We start from the raw sequence: 17227 nt of genomic DNA on the forward strand, positions 1-17227 counted from the left end.
TTTTTTTTTTTCAACTTTCAAAAAATGTTGCATATATTTTCAAGTTATGTACCGGTCTGCTGCCGTCGTGTGCATCATAATAGTGCTCCCAGGTGCCACAGTAGTCCTGATGATAAGTCATGGTATTATATCGTCGACTACAGAAGTTCCGATCGCGGGTAGGTGTTTCGGTTTTCTAGATAAGGCACAGGTCTCTTATACTAAGTAGACAGAAAAGTTTGCTCACTAGAGGCTATGTGTTGCTTTTTTTGAGTCTTATTTATTTTTTCTGTGGTATTTTAGGCCTAGTTGCATCCATTATTGGTAGAGAGTTTTGCCATGGCTGTTAATTTCTAGTTGCTTAGCAACTTGAAATTTGAAATTAATAATTTCTGTTAATTTTTAACTTTCTGTTAATTTCAAGTTGCTACGCAACTAGAAATTAACAGAAATATGTTCCAGCTTTTTTTTTTTAACGTGTTTAGAGAATACCACAAATAATCAACCAGTAGTTGATTGTTGAGAATAATCATTTTAATTGGCGTATAATTTAAATAATTACTAAATGTGCAACATTTTATTAATCTTAGTTAACTTAACCACACATATGCTTTAATGTACTATTTTCTTAATTACTTTTTTATTGCATTTATCTCTAATAAAGAGAAATTTTTTCATTGTCAAGCGTCGAACATCGGCTTAGAAATCAGTTAAATAGTATTTTGTTTAGTTGAGTAACAAATACTTTTTGTCATGGCTCTTTTGAATGAACTTTTAATCGGATTTTCTAATTATTTCCTGAAATAGAAAGAATCTGAAATTTAATTTTCTTGTTTGTGTGAACTAAACGCGTTCTTTATTTAAAAAGACTTATTGCGTGTATGATCGACTTTTGGAGAACATTAATTCCCCACGTTTCATGGTATTTTATACCTCTTTAGCACGGACAATTTTCAAATAACAGGAGCGACTGTGCAGGTGTATTATTAATGAATGGCATGAATAAGTAAGACGAAATGTGTGCTGAATGTTATTTAATGTTAATGGTTTTATTACTTCCTCCCACTACGGGCTTAATTCTGTTTTGCATACATTACCAAAACGCCTATTTTGTAAACATCAATTGGGTTCTGTTTACCAAATCATTTAAATATAAACGATGCAAACTGGTAGAAGTATTTCTAATTTCTTGAAAGGTTCTCGAAACAGGACATACTTTTGTGAAGCCACCTTCACGGCTTGGTGAAGGTGGCTTCACAAAGGGGTGGGGGGGTTGTGGTGGTGATGATCTGATAGTGTCATAAGCATCGAGAGTTCTTATTTGTCTGTTATAGTTCTAAGAATGGTTAGTTTTTTGTTTTTGTTTGGTCGGGAGGGATGGAGAGAAAGTGTAATGATTGTATACATAAGGGTCGGCGAACCTTTGACAAGCTAGAAGTTTTCTTGGCACGCATCGTACACTGCTGTCCCAGATCTTTTTTTACCTAACGGTTAAGAAAGAAATGTAGGTTAAAGTACGCGTGAGAAGTCGACATTTTAAATACTGTGACATAAAGATTAGAGGAACTTCTGGTACCGGCAATCTGGAATACCATTTTGTGTGTAAAATGGCATTCGTATTACCCAAAGTTAATCTGCAGGTAGACACAATGATTAAAGTAAAATTATTTATTTGAAATTTATTTTGGCTCACAAATACAGAATCAGACTTTCCCAGATTTTTGGTAAGAATAAGCAGTCGTTACGATTCAGGTTAGAAATATGGAGCAGGGCTTCGGCACGCTCTTTAAATAAACTTCGATTATGAATACCTGAATGGCTTCTCACTATAGACTATGCAACGTTTTTGATTCTTAAAAACCTGCCTCAACGGAGAATCCCAGTTCCATACATATCAAGTATTTCTGAACTAATCTCAAGAAGCTTTAAGAAACACAACCTAGTACAGACATTTGTTCCATGGCGTCTACCAAGTCCTATATGATTATCACTTATATTACTTTGGACAAACTGGAAGTTCTGAGGAGAAAAGATGACAAGAGCACCAATTTTACATCGTTAACAAGAAATCTCAGAAATGAAGTCTAGCATAACATGGAATCGACACCGAGAATAGAATCTTCTGCTCTAATACACCCTTATTCCACTGTTGCCGGTTCAAGTTTGAACATTTATTTAAAGAGCTTGCCGAAGCCCTACTCCATTATGTCTGTAATTTGCGTGTGTTCGGTTTGCCTGTTTTGCGGGATAAATTAAAAAAAAAAACCTTACCTTGTGGAGGAGGAAACCCTACCATCACCATATGATACCGGCTAACTCATCTTCTGTTGAAAAGCCCGATAAAGGCTCTTCGCCTTCCTATCCAACTAGATTCTCCAGGTCTTTCCATCCAATGTATTGTTTTAAATATCCAAGAGAACACACTGTCTGTAATCGAACAATTCTGTTCTTGTTTTAATCCTTTTCCCACGTAAGCGCGTGAAGTAACTTCGATAGGCTATTTCTGTATGAAGCACATCAGATTGCTCTAGTATTTCATAATGATTATGGTATACTGGGACGTGCTGCAACATATTGTTCTCTTGAACAGTATTTAAATAAGTTTGTTTTAAATATGTAATGGTCAAGCTCGATAAAGGCAATTAACATTTTTGAAAATGTTTGAATTAAACATTAATAAATACAAATATATAATGTATTTACATTTGATTTTATAAGTATATTTAAATTAATGTACTTCATATACAACCAACCAGCAGTTCTGACACCCGCTCTCTCGCTCAGAAAGATTCACCTGTCTGATGTTCATCGTACTGTAGCTTATAGTTTGTGTTGTATACAATCTCGAGTCTTGAAATTATTTTTCATTTTGGGAAAGAGAAGGAAGTCACGATGGAAGGAACAGACAAGTTTGGTAAATAGGTCGGATTGGGATCCACTGGTATGTTGTGTTGGCTAGGAATTCTTGGATTATGGGTCCCCTCCCAGGGTGCAGTGTTGTGTAGAATTCAGGTGCCGAAAGACCATTTGTAAGGCAGTTTCCAACGAAATGCATCTCGAAGGCGTTGAAGAATGGTTCTGTCGGAAATTTGATTCATGATCAGGCCTTGGGGAAGAAATTCCCGATGCGGCAGATCCTTTGCGTTAGAGTAAGCTAGTAAGCGTTCTGTTGTGTATTCTTTGACCGATTTGCCTGTTTTGCTTAATGAAAAACTCTAGTTTCTATGAGGAAAAACCACCTCCGAATGAGACTGTCTTTTAAAGGTTCGTGTCCTAGATGAGATTCGAACACTTGTCTTTCCATCAAAAGGCTGCTTCGAAACCGACGGAGCCGCGAAGGCGGTAAAGAAGAATCATACAAGAATAAACATTTTATTCTCCTAGCTTATCTTTACCTAAAAGATTTTGGGACAGATATATTCCTCAAGACTTGAATACAATTCCTGATTAATTGACAATAATGGTGTACCCTCTATTTTTTATTTTATTATTAATTTTCCCCCTTATTCATGTACAGACTGATTGCCGTGCACAATTCGTACACTCACCATTAAGTGCGTTCATAATCCTGGACTTATGCACACGCAACACTTTAGAACTTCATTAAAAGAAACACACGTATAAACCACAGTGAAAATTATTTAATTGTAAATATTTCATCCTAAGTATCTTAGGACATCATCAGTACAGTATTTAAACAAAAATTAGGAATAACATACAGTTAGGGCGCATGATTACAATAGAATCCCATGAAAACGTGCATAACGTGCTAAAGTAGTACACACACACACAAAAAAAAAAAAAAAAAAAAAAAAAACGTTAATTATTTAACACAGTTTTGTATGATAATTTCCCATACTTTAGGAATAGTAAGAACGTCGTTGCGGTTTAGGTTTAGTCTGTGTAGTAGGGCTTCAGAACTTTCTTTGTATAAACGTTCATGTTTAAATAAAGATCTATGTAAAAGTTTAGCCTTTTCCCAATGGAGCCTATGGTTTGGATTTTCAATTCCGTGTTGAGAGAGGCCAGATTTCTGCGGTTTAAGAAGACGAATGTGGTCTTGATGTTCCGAGATGCGTTTCTGAACAGACCTACCTGTCTGTCCAAAGTAAGATAATTTGCATGAGCATGGAATCTCATAAACACCAGGTAACATCAAGGGTGAGAGTTTGTCCTTAGGAGAAGGTAACAAGTTGTAAATTTGGTTGATAGGTTTGTAAGTAGTGGCAAAATTGTATTTCTTCATAATTTTAGAAAGACGTTCTGAGATGCCTTTAACGTAAGGTATGGGAATCCTATGCACTTCTTCCTGTCTGGTTTGATGTATGCAGAAGTGACTGATGATTTTTTGAGTTGTTTTGGGATTATATCCATTTAGGATGGCTGTATTTTTGATAACTTCTAATTCCTGGTTTAAAGATTCTTCAGATGAGCAGAATTTGTGTGCTCTGGAAACTAGTGATTTAATAATGCCAGATTTCTGAGATGGATGATGAGCAGAAGAATTGTGAATGTAGCGACCTGAGAATGTAGGCTTGCGAAAGACGGAAGTGGCGATGGAACCGTCTTCTTTTCTTTTGATGTGTAAATCCAAAAAAAGAGATACCCTGTGGAGATTCTTTTTCTAACGTAAAGTTGATGCGATGATGAAGAAGGTTAATTTTATCTAGAAACAGTTGTAATTCAGGTTCGGGATGATTCCATACTGCAAATACGTCATCAACATATCTTAGCCAAATTTTTGGTTTGGGTTCAATATTAACCTTCTTTATCATCGCTTCATATACGTGTGTTTCTTTTAATGATGATCGCCCCACAGGTTTCGTTATTTAAAAAAAAACAAAAAAACTTTAGAACTTGATGTGTCAGAATACCTTGGTCTATAGTAACTGTAATGCGTTTTATTGTTTTCTTTATTTTACTGCAACTATTTATATCTTGCTATTATTTTTACGTGCATCGTACCAATAAAAGGTTATCAATCTATCGTACCTTAGTGCTTTGGATATTTATACCTTAAAATATAAATATTTCTGTTAATGTTAATTATTGGCAGATACTTTCCCAACTTAAAAGATTTTTAACTCTTAAATGTATATGAAAATAAACAATAAGCATGCGCAATAAAAGCTAATTGAAACGAATTAATACTTTTTGTCATGCGACGTAGAAGCGAAGGTAGTTACTGAGAGCCCAAAGAAGATAAAGAAAGAAACAAATGGTTTTCTTGAACTCGTAAAGAATTTCTCTATTGATCGTTGCACTAAGTGGTTCGATTCGTAACGAATCGAACCATTTACTCTTTGTTACAGATAGTGTATTTTAGGAGTGAGTCTTGGTCATTTAATCCCAGTTTGTAAGCGCCAGTGTGTCGCAGTGAGATAAGGGAAAGCGCCTGGAAATCTCGAGTCTTTTTTTTTTTTTTTTTTTTCCCTACCAATCAAAATAAGCAATTCAATCAGGTTTGTAACTATCTTATGTAGCTTATGATAATTATAAAGCTGCAGTCGCTAAATGGCATTTTACATACCAATTTTGATTTCTGAAATAAAGAATTTCATAAAGCTTTGAACAATAAGTCTATTGATTTTAAGCTGTATTAATTAATTACAATTATTTCAGAATGTATATAAAAGCGAAAACTGAACATCCTTGACAGGAAAGATAATCAGCTGTAGAATATTTAATTATTTAAAGATTTCATAGTCTACAACTTGTGATTGGGCCGAAAGCAGTATATAAGGGATTAATTCAGGAAGCGAAGAACCAAAAAAAAAAAAAAGTATAAGTAAAGAAAAGTATGTGAAACGATATGAATATGATTAACTAAAGTATTAAATATAAATATGCAAAATGTATGAAAACAAAAAATCGAAACACCTGTATTATAAATGACAGAAATATATAATATTATAGATCCCTAATATATAATATTAATATTATGATATTATTTATATAATATCTATAATATTATTTCATAGCCATATAGAGGTGAGGTGTAGACGTTTTTGAAATTAACTAGAGAGCTTATGACAATATAATCTTCGGTATCAAAGTTGTTGTGGTTTACACTACTTAAAAGATACGAACTCTGCACAGGTGCGCGTATATTCGCCCTTTATTACTGTTTTTGATTAGGGTTTTCGTGCTGGTCTTTTTTATATATAAGAGATTCACATTTCCATACATGGAAAGTAGGAAATAAAATATTTCGAACTGTTTGTTCTCCTCAAGTAGAAATCTTAAAGAGAGAAAGAACCATCTGTTCAAAGCGTAACATTTTCAGGTCAGGGAGTTGTATTTTTCGTAAGTGAACTCTCGGTTGGTTCGTAAATCAAAATAAAGAGCCTAGACGACTTCAGTTATGAAATGTGTATCTGTTATGCTAAGGCTACTGTCATGCCAAAGATCGTATTTTCTCAAACTCGGTGATCAGTTTCGAAATTTTTACTTTTCAGCGCAGTTTATTTAGCTATGAAATAACGATGGATCTATAATATCCTCTGTTTCTATAAATATACCTTAAAATCAATAAATAATTTAAGTAGGGGTACCCAAATTTAAATTATGCTTAGTCGGTTAATACATTATAATAATCCAATAAATAGTTTTCTTTGTAAAATGGGAAAAAAATGGAATTTCAAACCTCTTAATCCTCGCTTCCTATTCGCAGTATCTGGCTTTTTTTATTTTGAAATGTTGAGTCCTATCACTGACTTCGAGCCTCAGTTGTTACAGACGAGGCCTTTCTTTGGAAAGACTCGTCATTTAACATTTGGTTTTAGAAACCTGTAATTATGATGCGTTTTCAAACTCCTTGTTAGAAAAGAAATCTCTGAACATATGAGCGTACTCAATTATTCCATATGAATTAGCTAAAAGAAGTTATTTGAAATTTGTTGTTTTAAAATGTTTTAAAAGTTGTATTAAAATTTTTAAATCTAAGACTACTTAGATTTGTTGTCTTTCTACTTGATTATCATCCTTAAAATAATTTAATATTTTGCTGTAAAAGTTTATTAAGCACTGTTGTATAACTTAAGTGTCATTAAAATAACTTTCCTTACATTCTAGGATGGAGTGGGTGGAGATTATTGAGCCCCGTACAAAGGAGCACATGTATGCCAACCTCACTACAGGGGAATGTGTGTGGGATCCTCCTCCTGGTGTCAAAGTGTATGTATATGGATTTTTGTTTTTAACTAGCACTTTGATAATAAACAATAGCACTTTAATCCGCGATTTTAATATAAAAGTGTTCGATGAAAAGTAGTCAGTCTCGAATAAATAAAATATTGAACTTATAAGATACAAAAGAAAAATGAATAATCTTTTAAAACCGATTTGTAGCAAACTTTGGAAAATCCTAGCATTACAAATTCTCAACCGTTCTGAGTTAAAGACCCCTTTTTACTGATAATGCGAATGACTTGTGGCATTTTTATTCAGTTCTGTTGTCTTGTGGCGTCTCTTTGGCGTTTACGCAAGCAGTCGTTAGTGTAAACATTGAAGAGATTTATTTTATTATTCTGACCACTGAGATATCAAGTGGCTTTCATGTCGAGGCATAACTCTTAGCGCCCGCTTGTCTCCAGTAAGATTACATAAGTGTTTTTTGACGCGACAATCAAACTGTATTGTTTAAAAGCAAAGTTTGAATTATTGATTCTGTTTCCGAAATTTTGATGGCCGTAGTGGTGAATGCGAGAAAATCTGAAGCTAATTTCGAATTCTGTTTCCGATGACAAATCGGATTTTCCTTTGGACTGTCTACCAGAAACTTGTTGTTTTAATTTAGTAAAGCAGTCAACTTACCGTAGAACTTCCATTTGCAATCTTTCACTTGTAAATGTCTGTATTAAGAGCATCTTTGAAAATAACGATGCACACTGAAAGATACTTTTTTTATGCTCTTTCTTCTTCTCTTCCGCTCATGGCGGGTTGAGTTCTTCAAAGACAAATTTTTGTCATTTCTTTCTATCCTGTCTTTTTATGAAGTTTAAGTGGGTGCTTTCTTTAATGTTGTCAGTCTATTTCTTTCTTGGTCTTCCTCTGCTGGGCTGTCCTTCAATTCTACCATTTAATAATATGTCTGGTAGTCTTTCTGTTTTCATTCTAGAAACATGTCCAAACCAGCTTAGTTGGCTCTTTTTTTAGTGACTTTTTCGTTTGTTTTTCTTTCTGTCCAGTTTGTTCTATTGATTTTTCTTAGGCATTTCATTTCAAAAGCATTGAGTTTATCCGTTTCCTTTTTCCTTAAGATCCAGCATTCTGAGCCATAGAGTAGTACTGTTGGAATTATCATTATTTTATATATATCTTTAATTTGAGTTCTTTTCTTAATCTTTTATTGTTCCATATTTTTTATAGTCTGCCCATTGTTACCCATCCATTATTGATTTTGTGTTTGATGGTTTCGAAATAGTCTAGATCATCAGGACTAGATCATCTAGATCATCCTAGGTAATTGAACTGCTTTACTTGGTCTATATTATTGTTTCCTATTTTCATTTGGATTGCTTCCCTTTTTCTTCTTTTTATGCTGTAAGTCAAATATGTACAGACCAATGTTTCTCTAACTTAAGCCAGCATTATATGAGCATATAGAGATCCCATACTTTATACGAAATGAATTTTTAATTTTGTTCCTAAGAACAAAGAAATCATGTGCTCAATATTCACGCATTTCTAGCTGCTGTCTTCTGTTCTTATTTTTCTCCTTGTGTTGAAAGTAAGTTAAGTGCAAAAATTTGTTCGCTATCAAGCTGTTCTTGAAGGAATTTCAACTTGAACTGCTTTCAAGAAGTATCTTTGAGATTTGTACATTGATTTATTAAGTAACTTGTTATAGATTTCGCAATCTTTTGTGTGTATGTGTGTGTGTGGGTGGGTGGGTGGTTTAAGTATATTTCTTATACTTGAGAAATAATCACATTCCAAACCATACTGTGGCTCTGCTAATCCACTTTCGGGTTATTTTGTATCTTTTGCTTTTCTTATGGTTTTTTCAGGATTCAGTGGGAATTTTGTGTTCCTGTATTGCCATACCTGGAACAAACAGCAGTTCCAGATGATCTTCACCTCTTCCTTTATGCTTAAATGCCTTTTGAAAATTGTGAAGTTTCTGAGAGTGCGACATGAAGCAACATTCCTAACCATGAATGATTGAAACCTATAGTACATTAACAGAGTGGGTGAGCCAATGAATTTTTATTATTTTATATCATTAACTATATGAAGAGCTAAAGGCTTCAATTCGGCGACCTAAAACTTATTTAAGTTAAGGGATATTACATCCCATATTGTTTCATAGCCGAATAAGAAACTCTTTGAGTTTCTTATTCGGCTGTGAAACAATATGGGATGTAATATCCCTTAACTTAAATTATTTTATATCTTTTTTTTTTTTTTTTAAATTTCATCTTTCCCGTCTACTAATACTCATGGATTTACAGTATCTGAACTAGTAAAGATATCAGATGAAATTCATAAATCTAGATAAACGTCTGACTGTTCCTGAAAACAGTCATGCAACTCCTCCCCCCTTCAAAATTTAAAGGGGAGAAAAATTACTTGAATATTGAATACATTTTGGCGCACTGCCTTAGTTTTTTTAGCACACAGAGCTCATTATAGACGAGTTTGTTGATGTGTTTTCTTTCTTCATAGGTCATTCGTTGCATTCATGTTTCTTCCTTCAGTCTATTTCTATGTGATTAGGTAATGCTAGCTAAACGTTAGTGTATAACACTCCCAATTTCATAAATAATTATTTCCAGAAATACTTTGATATCACTTAAGAGTTTACTGCAATAGAATGGTACACTGTGGCCTATAGGCGTGTTTGCAATCTATTTCCATTCGTACGAGAATAAATCCCAATAACGCTGAAGTCTTTCTTCTCCACATCATTCTATAAGTCTGTTTTAACTATTTTTAAATAAATAAATGCATGCAAAACAAAAAAAAAAAAAAACATGCTAACAGATTTTGTTTAATGTAACTCATCAGGAAGTTCAAGCTGGAGGTCATACGAGAAGACGTCATTCCCGGGGAGCTTGGCCTTCTTTCAAACTACTCACTGAATACTGCCTGCACGTGCCCGTACGAACAGTTGCATCACGGTTTCTCTTGCTTGCTCTCTCTCTCTTTCGATGCTTCGCTAATCGTGCTTCTTTCCGCTTGTTGTGACCTGACGTGATTTGTGCGAATCAGAGGGCAGAGCTCCGATCTTCGCTAAATAACATTTCGAGTACATTCAACTAGACCCAAGAATCTTTGTCACGTGACCTTTGGATATGCTCGGTGTGTTCGGACGCTATCTGAAAGGAGTTTGTTTAGTCCTGAATCTGTCATTCGGTTCTTGAATGTTTTAATTACCCTCTTGTTTCGGATTTACTTTCTTACAAAAATAAATCGATAAAGCGTGCAGTGCATAGTCCTCTTCTCTCCAGTTGTAACATCCAGTTCATTGACAATGATGAATGTCAACGCATTACATGCAGATCCGAGCGCAGGCTATTTATAAGCAATGACAGTCGAATCTGTATCCCAGCTTCGACCTCCTCAACAACCCCTAATATCTGTTTGTAGAAGCTGCTTCAAAGATAAGACACTTGAGCGCTGTCTACTGTTTTATTTGTTTTTTTTTTTCAGAATCAGTTGTGTCGTGCTTCGTAACATGGCGATTGCATTGACTTAGCAATTTGCATATCTGTGTTTACTTACGATAGCATTACGGTTCTAAAGCTATAATTCTCTAAGCCTGTTACCAAAGGAGTATCAAATGTAAATAGCGCATATATCTCTTGGTGCACATGACTAGTTTATAATTGGTGTATTTTTATTTAATATATCGTTGGTATATAAGTACAAACTATCTGTACTTCGTAAAGTAAACTGTACTTCGCTATCCAGTAGGAAATTCGAAAGTCATATTAGATTTGAATTGGGTAGTATTTTTTTTTAAGTATATGAAACAGATTGTGCCAAAGAATGGCAGAAGCTTTGTGGCACCTGTCTAATTCTCCTTCGGATAAACAATGGCTATACAAATGGCTGTGGAAAATGCATGCAGCAGAAAAGTAGGTAAGGTGAGGAGAAACCATTTATTGATCAATCCAGTTTTCTTCCTTTGGAAGCTTTTATGGACACTATCCCCAGAGAGAGAAGAATATGCTTGCTTGGAAGGATTTAGACTTTTTTTTATGGGGCTAATTATTCATATATAAAGAACGTCACGAGTGAAAGACTAAGCCGAATTTCACGGAGATGCTGTGAATGCAATACACGTTAATTACCACGAAAGATTGGAGGCTAGCTTCACACTACTTATTTCCAACCACTGAAGAATGGTTGGAAATAAGTAGTGTGAAGGACGTGGATGTTGTTTTATAACAACAATGAATTGGACTGATAGTCAGTTGGAGAGAGAGAGAGAGGTATTGATGAGCAGGTGAGGTGAAGAATGGTAGACAGAAATATTCTGGCTTCATTTGCAAAGTTTGAGATAGTTCTGGCCAGACATTGTCTATCCACTGAGGAAACTTATAACCAGATTACACACACAAAACAGAAGACTGACCACAAGATGGGAGATAGTTTTAAGATCTTTATGCTAAACTGGATGAAATGTATTAGAGATATCAAGAACAGCTTCCTGTTTCTCCGACTGTTGGATTACTACTGACAATTTTTAATTAGTCACAGGTTTCCACCTCGTACATGAGAAATTTTGCGCAATTTTCAAGCTCAGAATAAATACAAAAACAAATTAATTTGCAGGTTCTTGTTGATCATTTTATCCCCGTTATTTAGATTTTGAATTTAGGTGTTTCCTCCCATTTCTCCCCGAAAATTTTTTTTCTTTGTTTTTCCGATGCTTACTTTGACGAGATTCCTCTAAGATGAACTTCATTTCATTTTCTTTCGCCGACTATGTTCAGCAGATTTGGTGACTTATTGAGCCACGTGGATTATTGCAGTCCAAACAAAGAACCAAACACTCCAAGTTGTCGAACTTGACGAGTCAAAATAGTGAATTTCTCATCGTGCGTTTAAAATTATTTCCCTGTTATGAGATGAGAACTTGATAGTCAGCTGCTTTGCGCTTTCAAATCCAATGGCTTCTCCGTAGAAAAGCACTCCAGCGTCTGTTTGACCTTGGCGATGAGGGTCGAACAAGCGATGCTCTTGTTAGATAAATCGCACTTCACTGACGTAATCACACTCAAGCGTCTTGCTTAACGCAGTGACATTGCTGACAAGCTGAACTAACTTAACTTGTCCTTGCAGAAGGGCGACACAATATTGGATGTTATTGACAGCGTGAAGGTTAGGTGAGAAATATATTGATTTCTGGAAGTAGCAACTGTAGGTTTATTGGCTTGATGTTGAGCCACTGTTGATCAATCTCCTGGTATAATTGGGACGGAAAGAGAGAGAACGGGACCAACCTGGGCAGTGTTAGTTTGAGAATCCTTCATAAACTTACGTCCACTACATAAACTTACACTGGATTATGGTTATGATGATTGCTACCGACTGTTCCTTACTTTGTGCAATTTGAATCATCGTTATAAGCAGAAAATACAAGGACGCTTTCCTAGTAATTTAGGGATTATATCTCCTGGAAATTGTAAGAAATGAAACAGCTGTTATTAATGAGAAAAGCAAGCATACGTAGCAGAGCATGCATGCTATTTTTCTTTGTGTGAAATATAGAAAGTGCTGCAACTGATTTTCATTATTTTGTTTAACAAACTGTCATTTTTTTTCTCCTAATACTGACTCGTGGATTCTAAATTTATAGTTTTTCATCCCAAAAAACAGGCAAACCCAGAAGAGCCCATGCAATTAAAAGACAATACACATTTTCAATATTCCATTAGTATTTAATAAACTGTCATTTCTTACATCATTGCGCTGACCGGTCTAATTGACGGTACTAAAAATGTTTATAGGACTTTTCACCTAAAGGTGAGTTAGCTGTTCTCATAACCAAGATGGGGGGATATTTCTTCCGGGAAACTGGTTTTTCGTTCCTCAAAACAGACAAACTGGCCAGAGGTACACACGTTTAATCGACTTAATGTAACTGCTTCATCGCTTTAGTTGCTACCACCGTAATTCAAAATATATCAATGCAATTCAGTCCACAAATGCGATTAAATTATAAATGGCTTAAGCGAATCCGCATTTAAATATTCCGTGCAGACACTGAAAGATATCAGATAAGTTCTGAAACTTAAAGAGGTATTGCGGATCGTTTGAATTTCCTGTTAAGATTATACATCTACGATCTTTCGTTTTCGCTTGGTTCAAACATATCTTTTTTCTAAGACGTTTCTAATATGAAATGTTTCAGATTCAATCGTCTAAAACCGATCATTCCGACACACTTTGTTTTCCGTGTAGTGTTTCCTGTTTGAAGACAATGATTTTATTTGCTGACTCTTATAGAATGGTTTTGTGTAGGTGCTTATCACCCGACGAAAAGTGAATTGATTGTTGTTGGAGCGTATCGTTTGTAACAGTTTCAAACAGTCTTCTTACCAAAGATCAATAGAAGAGTGTGGGAAAAAAGCACAGTGAAGAGGAAGTGAACACAAGTGACCTCTTTCCGTTGTATGCGATACGCATTTTTTGCTTTATTCGAGTTGCACGTAGCAGAACATAAAAGAAGTTTTATGATAAAAATACTTGAGAACTAAAGAGGAGAAACAAAGTACTGATTTAATGCGAGATAGGCATCTCACAGGTGACCTTTGTCCTCATAGGCTTTTGAAATTTATTTTGATCACCGCGTATTAAATGTATAAAATGAGGTCGATCCTTACTCAGTAAAAATTAATTAGTGTATCCAGATATATTTGTTACAACCAATGTTCCCTCTGGATTTAATGTGTCTCCATGGAATTTGAGTTTGTCTGAGTAATATATTTAAACTTTTTTTTTTTCTGCAATTATTCTGCACAGACTCATTTTATCCGCGCACCTTAATAAAAATCACTTGTTATCAGCAGATGAGAATCTACCTAAAACCGATTGAGTCTACTCTGAACACCAGCTTTCAGTCTTGTCTGTTTGCAACGAAGTTATTTAGATTTTTGTAGAAGTTTCAAAATCTAAATAACTACCGACTGAAATGGTGATAAGATCCATCCTTATTTCATAGCCGAAAAAATAACAGAAACTTGGAAAGTTTCAGAAAATTGTCCAGAGAGCTTATGAGAATACAATCCTCGGCATCACAGTTGCATTAGCTTACACTATTTATATGACATGAGCGCTATCCAGGCGTCCATATAGTTGCCTTTTATTAGTGCTTCTGATAAAGATTTCACTGGCCTGTCAACTGATTGGATCTCATCAGAGACTAGACATAAACCTTAAGAGGGCAAGAACCTTATTCAATACAGAGGAATCCAATATCGGAGAAATGTATTTTTCATAAATAAACTCTCGGCCAGTGCGTAAATAGTAATAATCAATTTCAATGCCATCTTAAGGTGTCTGCCTAATTGCTGATGACAATCACCCAGTTCGAAAAGTGATCAAGTGAAAATTACCAAGGCAAATCTGATGTGGAGGATTGTTTTTTCTCATAAGCTCTCTGGTCAACGTTTGTATTATTTTATCGACTATAACATAAGGATGGATCTTTAATATCTCCTATTTCAATCTACACTGCTTGGAAAGAAGTCAACGGACACCATACTGTGAGGAACAAACAGCCATGGCGTCCACCTTGATAAGATGCAGGATCTCCTTTCGCTGTGATGAGTGCAACAATCCTACGGGGCATACTTTCCACAAGCGTAGGATAGCGATCAATAGGAATTTTGGAGATTCTTCCTGTAGGCATGTAATGAGATTCTGGACACGGCACAGTGCACCGTCAGCAAGACAGTGCGGCTTCTGACACGGAGCAGTGTTTTGTGGACATTGAATTTGGACAGAAAACATCCAGAACTACTTTCTGTATGTTTTCTGTCCAAATTCAATCAATGTCAATGAAAACATCCAGAATGTAGTTCTGGATGTTTTCTGTCCACATTCTTCTTCGCCTTCCTAGCGGTCTCGTCCCTTTTACTCTGTCGTTTATGAGAATTTGCAATCATGTGTACACTCCTCCAAATTGAGAGCAGATGTCATGACGAATGTACTTTGAAGAGACGGTGGTTTTTTAGGAATACAAATTGCTACTAGTCCTCCATCTGATGACCCAATATTGGTTATATCTCTTTATGCGCATATTTCATATTATAATCCACAGTTTTGTATGCTATTGTATGCTAAGAATATGTTTCTGGCTTTACATTATCTGAACACATTTATACTTATATGAAATTTCTAGATTTTGGTGGTTGTAAACATGCTCCTCGAATTTCTGGTAAAATCACTTGACATCAAACAGTATCACTTTATTAGGTTTAATAAAGTTATATATATATATATAAATGTAAATGTACATGTCATGTGGTCATTATACCGGAATTTCGACCACCATTTATACTTAATTATTGATATAATAGTATATTAAGTATACTATTATATCTATTATTATACTATTATTTAAGTATATTTATACTTAAATGAAATTTCTAGATTTTGGTGGTTGTAAACATGCTCCTCGAATTTCTGGTAAAATCACTTGACATCAAACAGTATCACTTTATTAGGTATACTAAAGTTATGTATATATATATATATATATATATATATATATATATATATATATATATATATATATATATTATGAATTTTTAATATCCTTTCATTGCAATCGCTTTACAAAGCCCAATTGAAGATTACAATGAAAACGACCAGACAGTAATAGCTTTGTTCTTCTCCGATGCTGAAAGTTGTATTCTCATAAGCCCTGTAATCAGTTTAAAACTATTTAGTTGTGAATGAATAATGACTTTTCCATTTCAACCCTCCTTTTATACTTAATTATTGATATAATAGTATATTAAGTATACTATTATATCTATTATTATACTATTATTTAAGTATATTTATACTTAAATAATATGTAATAGTCATATTACGAGGCGTAATATGGCTGTGAACGTCGTATTACGGCAACAAGATATTTTACAAATATATAGCGTTTAGTTTAGTTGATGTGCTTATTATATTTTAATAATTCCCGTAGAGCAAACAATTAATTAATATCATGCATTTTATTAATATAGTAATTTTGCATTAATGTTTCTCTTGTAATAAAAATAAAATAGCAGTTAGAGATTTTCTCACTTATATTTTTGTCTTATGATCCATCAGGGACGATATTTAATTGTTTACCTCAGGGCGCGATCTAATCTGGCGACGGCCCTGTATATATATATATATATATATATATATATATATATATATTTTTTTTTTTTTTTTATTTAATAAGGTCAAAGCACCTTGTGGCAACTTGTTTAGGTAAAATTCACATAAGCTCTGCATTACTTCAACCTTAGCATTGTCTGGTCTGGCTCCCACTGACGAGACCTCAATAAAGGTCGAAACCGGTATGTAGACCATTGCCTTTAATGCAGAGCATCATACATCTCCGCAAGGGGATGTACTTAACATTAAGGGAAAAATACTAAGGAAAGTGATCAGTTCTTAATCCACCTTTACTACGAGTTGCCTAGAGTGGCACTACCATGAGTGGTCTCAGACTTGCACTACGTGCAGGCACAAATTCGACTTACTTGTCTGTTTGCTCACTTGAGAAATAGGATTAAAAACCTATTTCTGTATATAAAATTACTTGGTATCTTGAATACATAATATACCCAAGTTAAAAAACTTTATATATATATATATACAAAATTTTAATTTTGTTAATTAATTTATGGTTTCTAAGTTATTAAGTTGCCATATATACAGAGTCAGTCAAAAAAATGCATGCACACTTGAACAGTGTCATCTATAGACTTTTTCGAAGTTGGATCGAATTACGGTAGCAATGTGTACTATGATGTTCTCTCAAAAGACGTCGTTACTCACATGAACACGTGACCGGTAGGACAGTCAAACAAAATGGCCGAGGCACAATTGTGGTTCGAGGAACCCATTTTTAAGTGGTATTTCAAATTTGAGAATGTTGTTGGAGTTCGACGACAATGGAGGCGTGAGTTTGCAATACACAACCTCCCACACGCCTGACAATTGCACGTATTTGTGATAAGTTTGAGACCCATGGTACTGTGTGTAATGTGAACAAGGGAAGATCCGGGAGGCCTCC

At 34.6% G+C, this 17227-nt stretch overlaps 1 protein-coding gene across 1 annotated transcript in view; it reads left to right on the plus strand.

Annotated features, from left to right (window-relative positions):
- The window catches only part of LOC150098484 (uncharacterized), a 314082-nt gene that overhangs the window by 53333 nt on the left and 243522 nt on the right, over positions 1–17227 (plus strand). Inside the window, exon 2 of the mRNA XM_090405238.1 lies at positions 7054–7155. Coding sequence (XP_090261364.1) covers positions 7054–7155 — 102 coding nt within the window. The remainder of the gene's footprint in view (positions 1–7053; positions 7156–17227) is intronic.

Source organism: Typopeltis vanoorti, chromosome 15, assembly GCF_054136105.1.
Source record: "Typopeltis vanoorti isolate ZY-2024b chromosome 15, IOZ_Tvanoo_1.0, whole genome shotgun sequence".
Taxonomy (NCBI): Eukaryota; Metazoa; Arthropoda; class Arachnida; order Uropygi; family Thelyphonidae; genus Typopeltis; species Typopeltis vanoorti.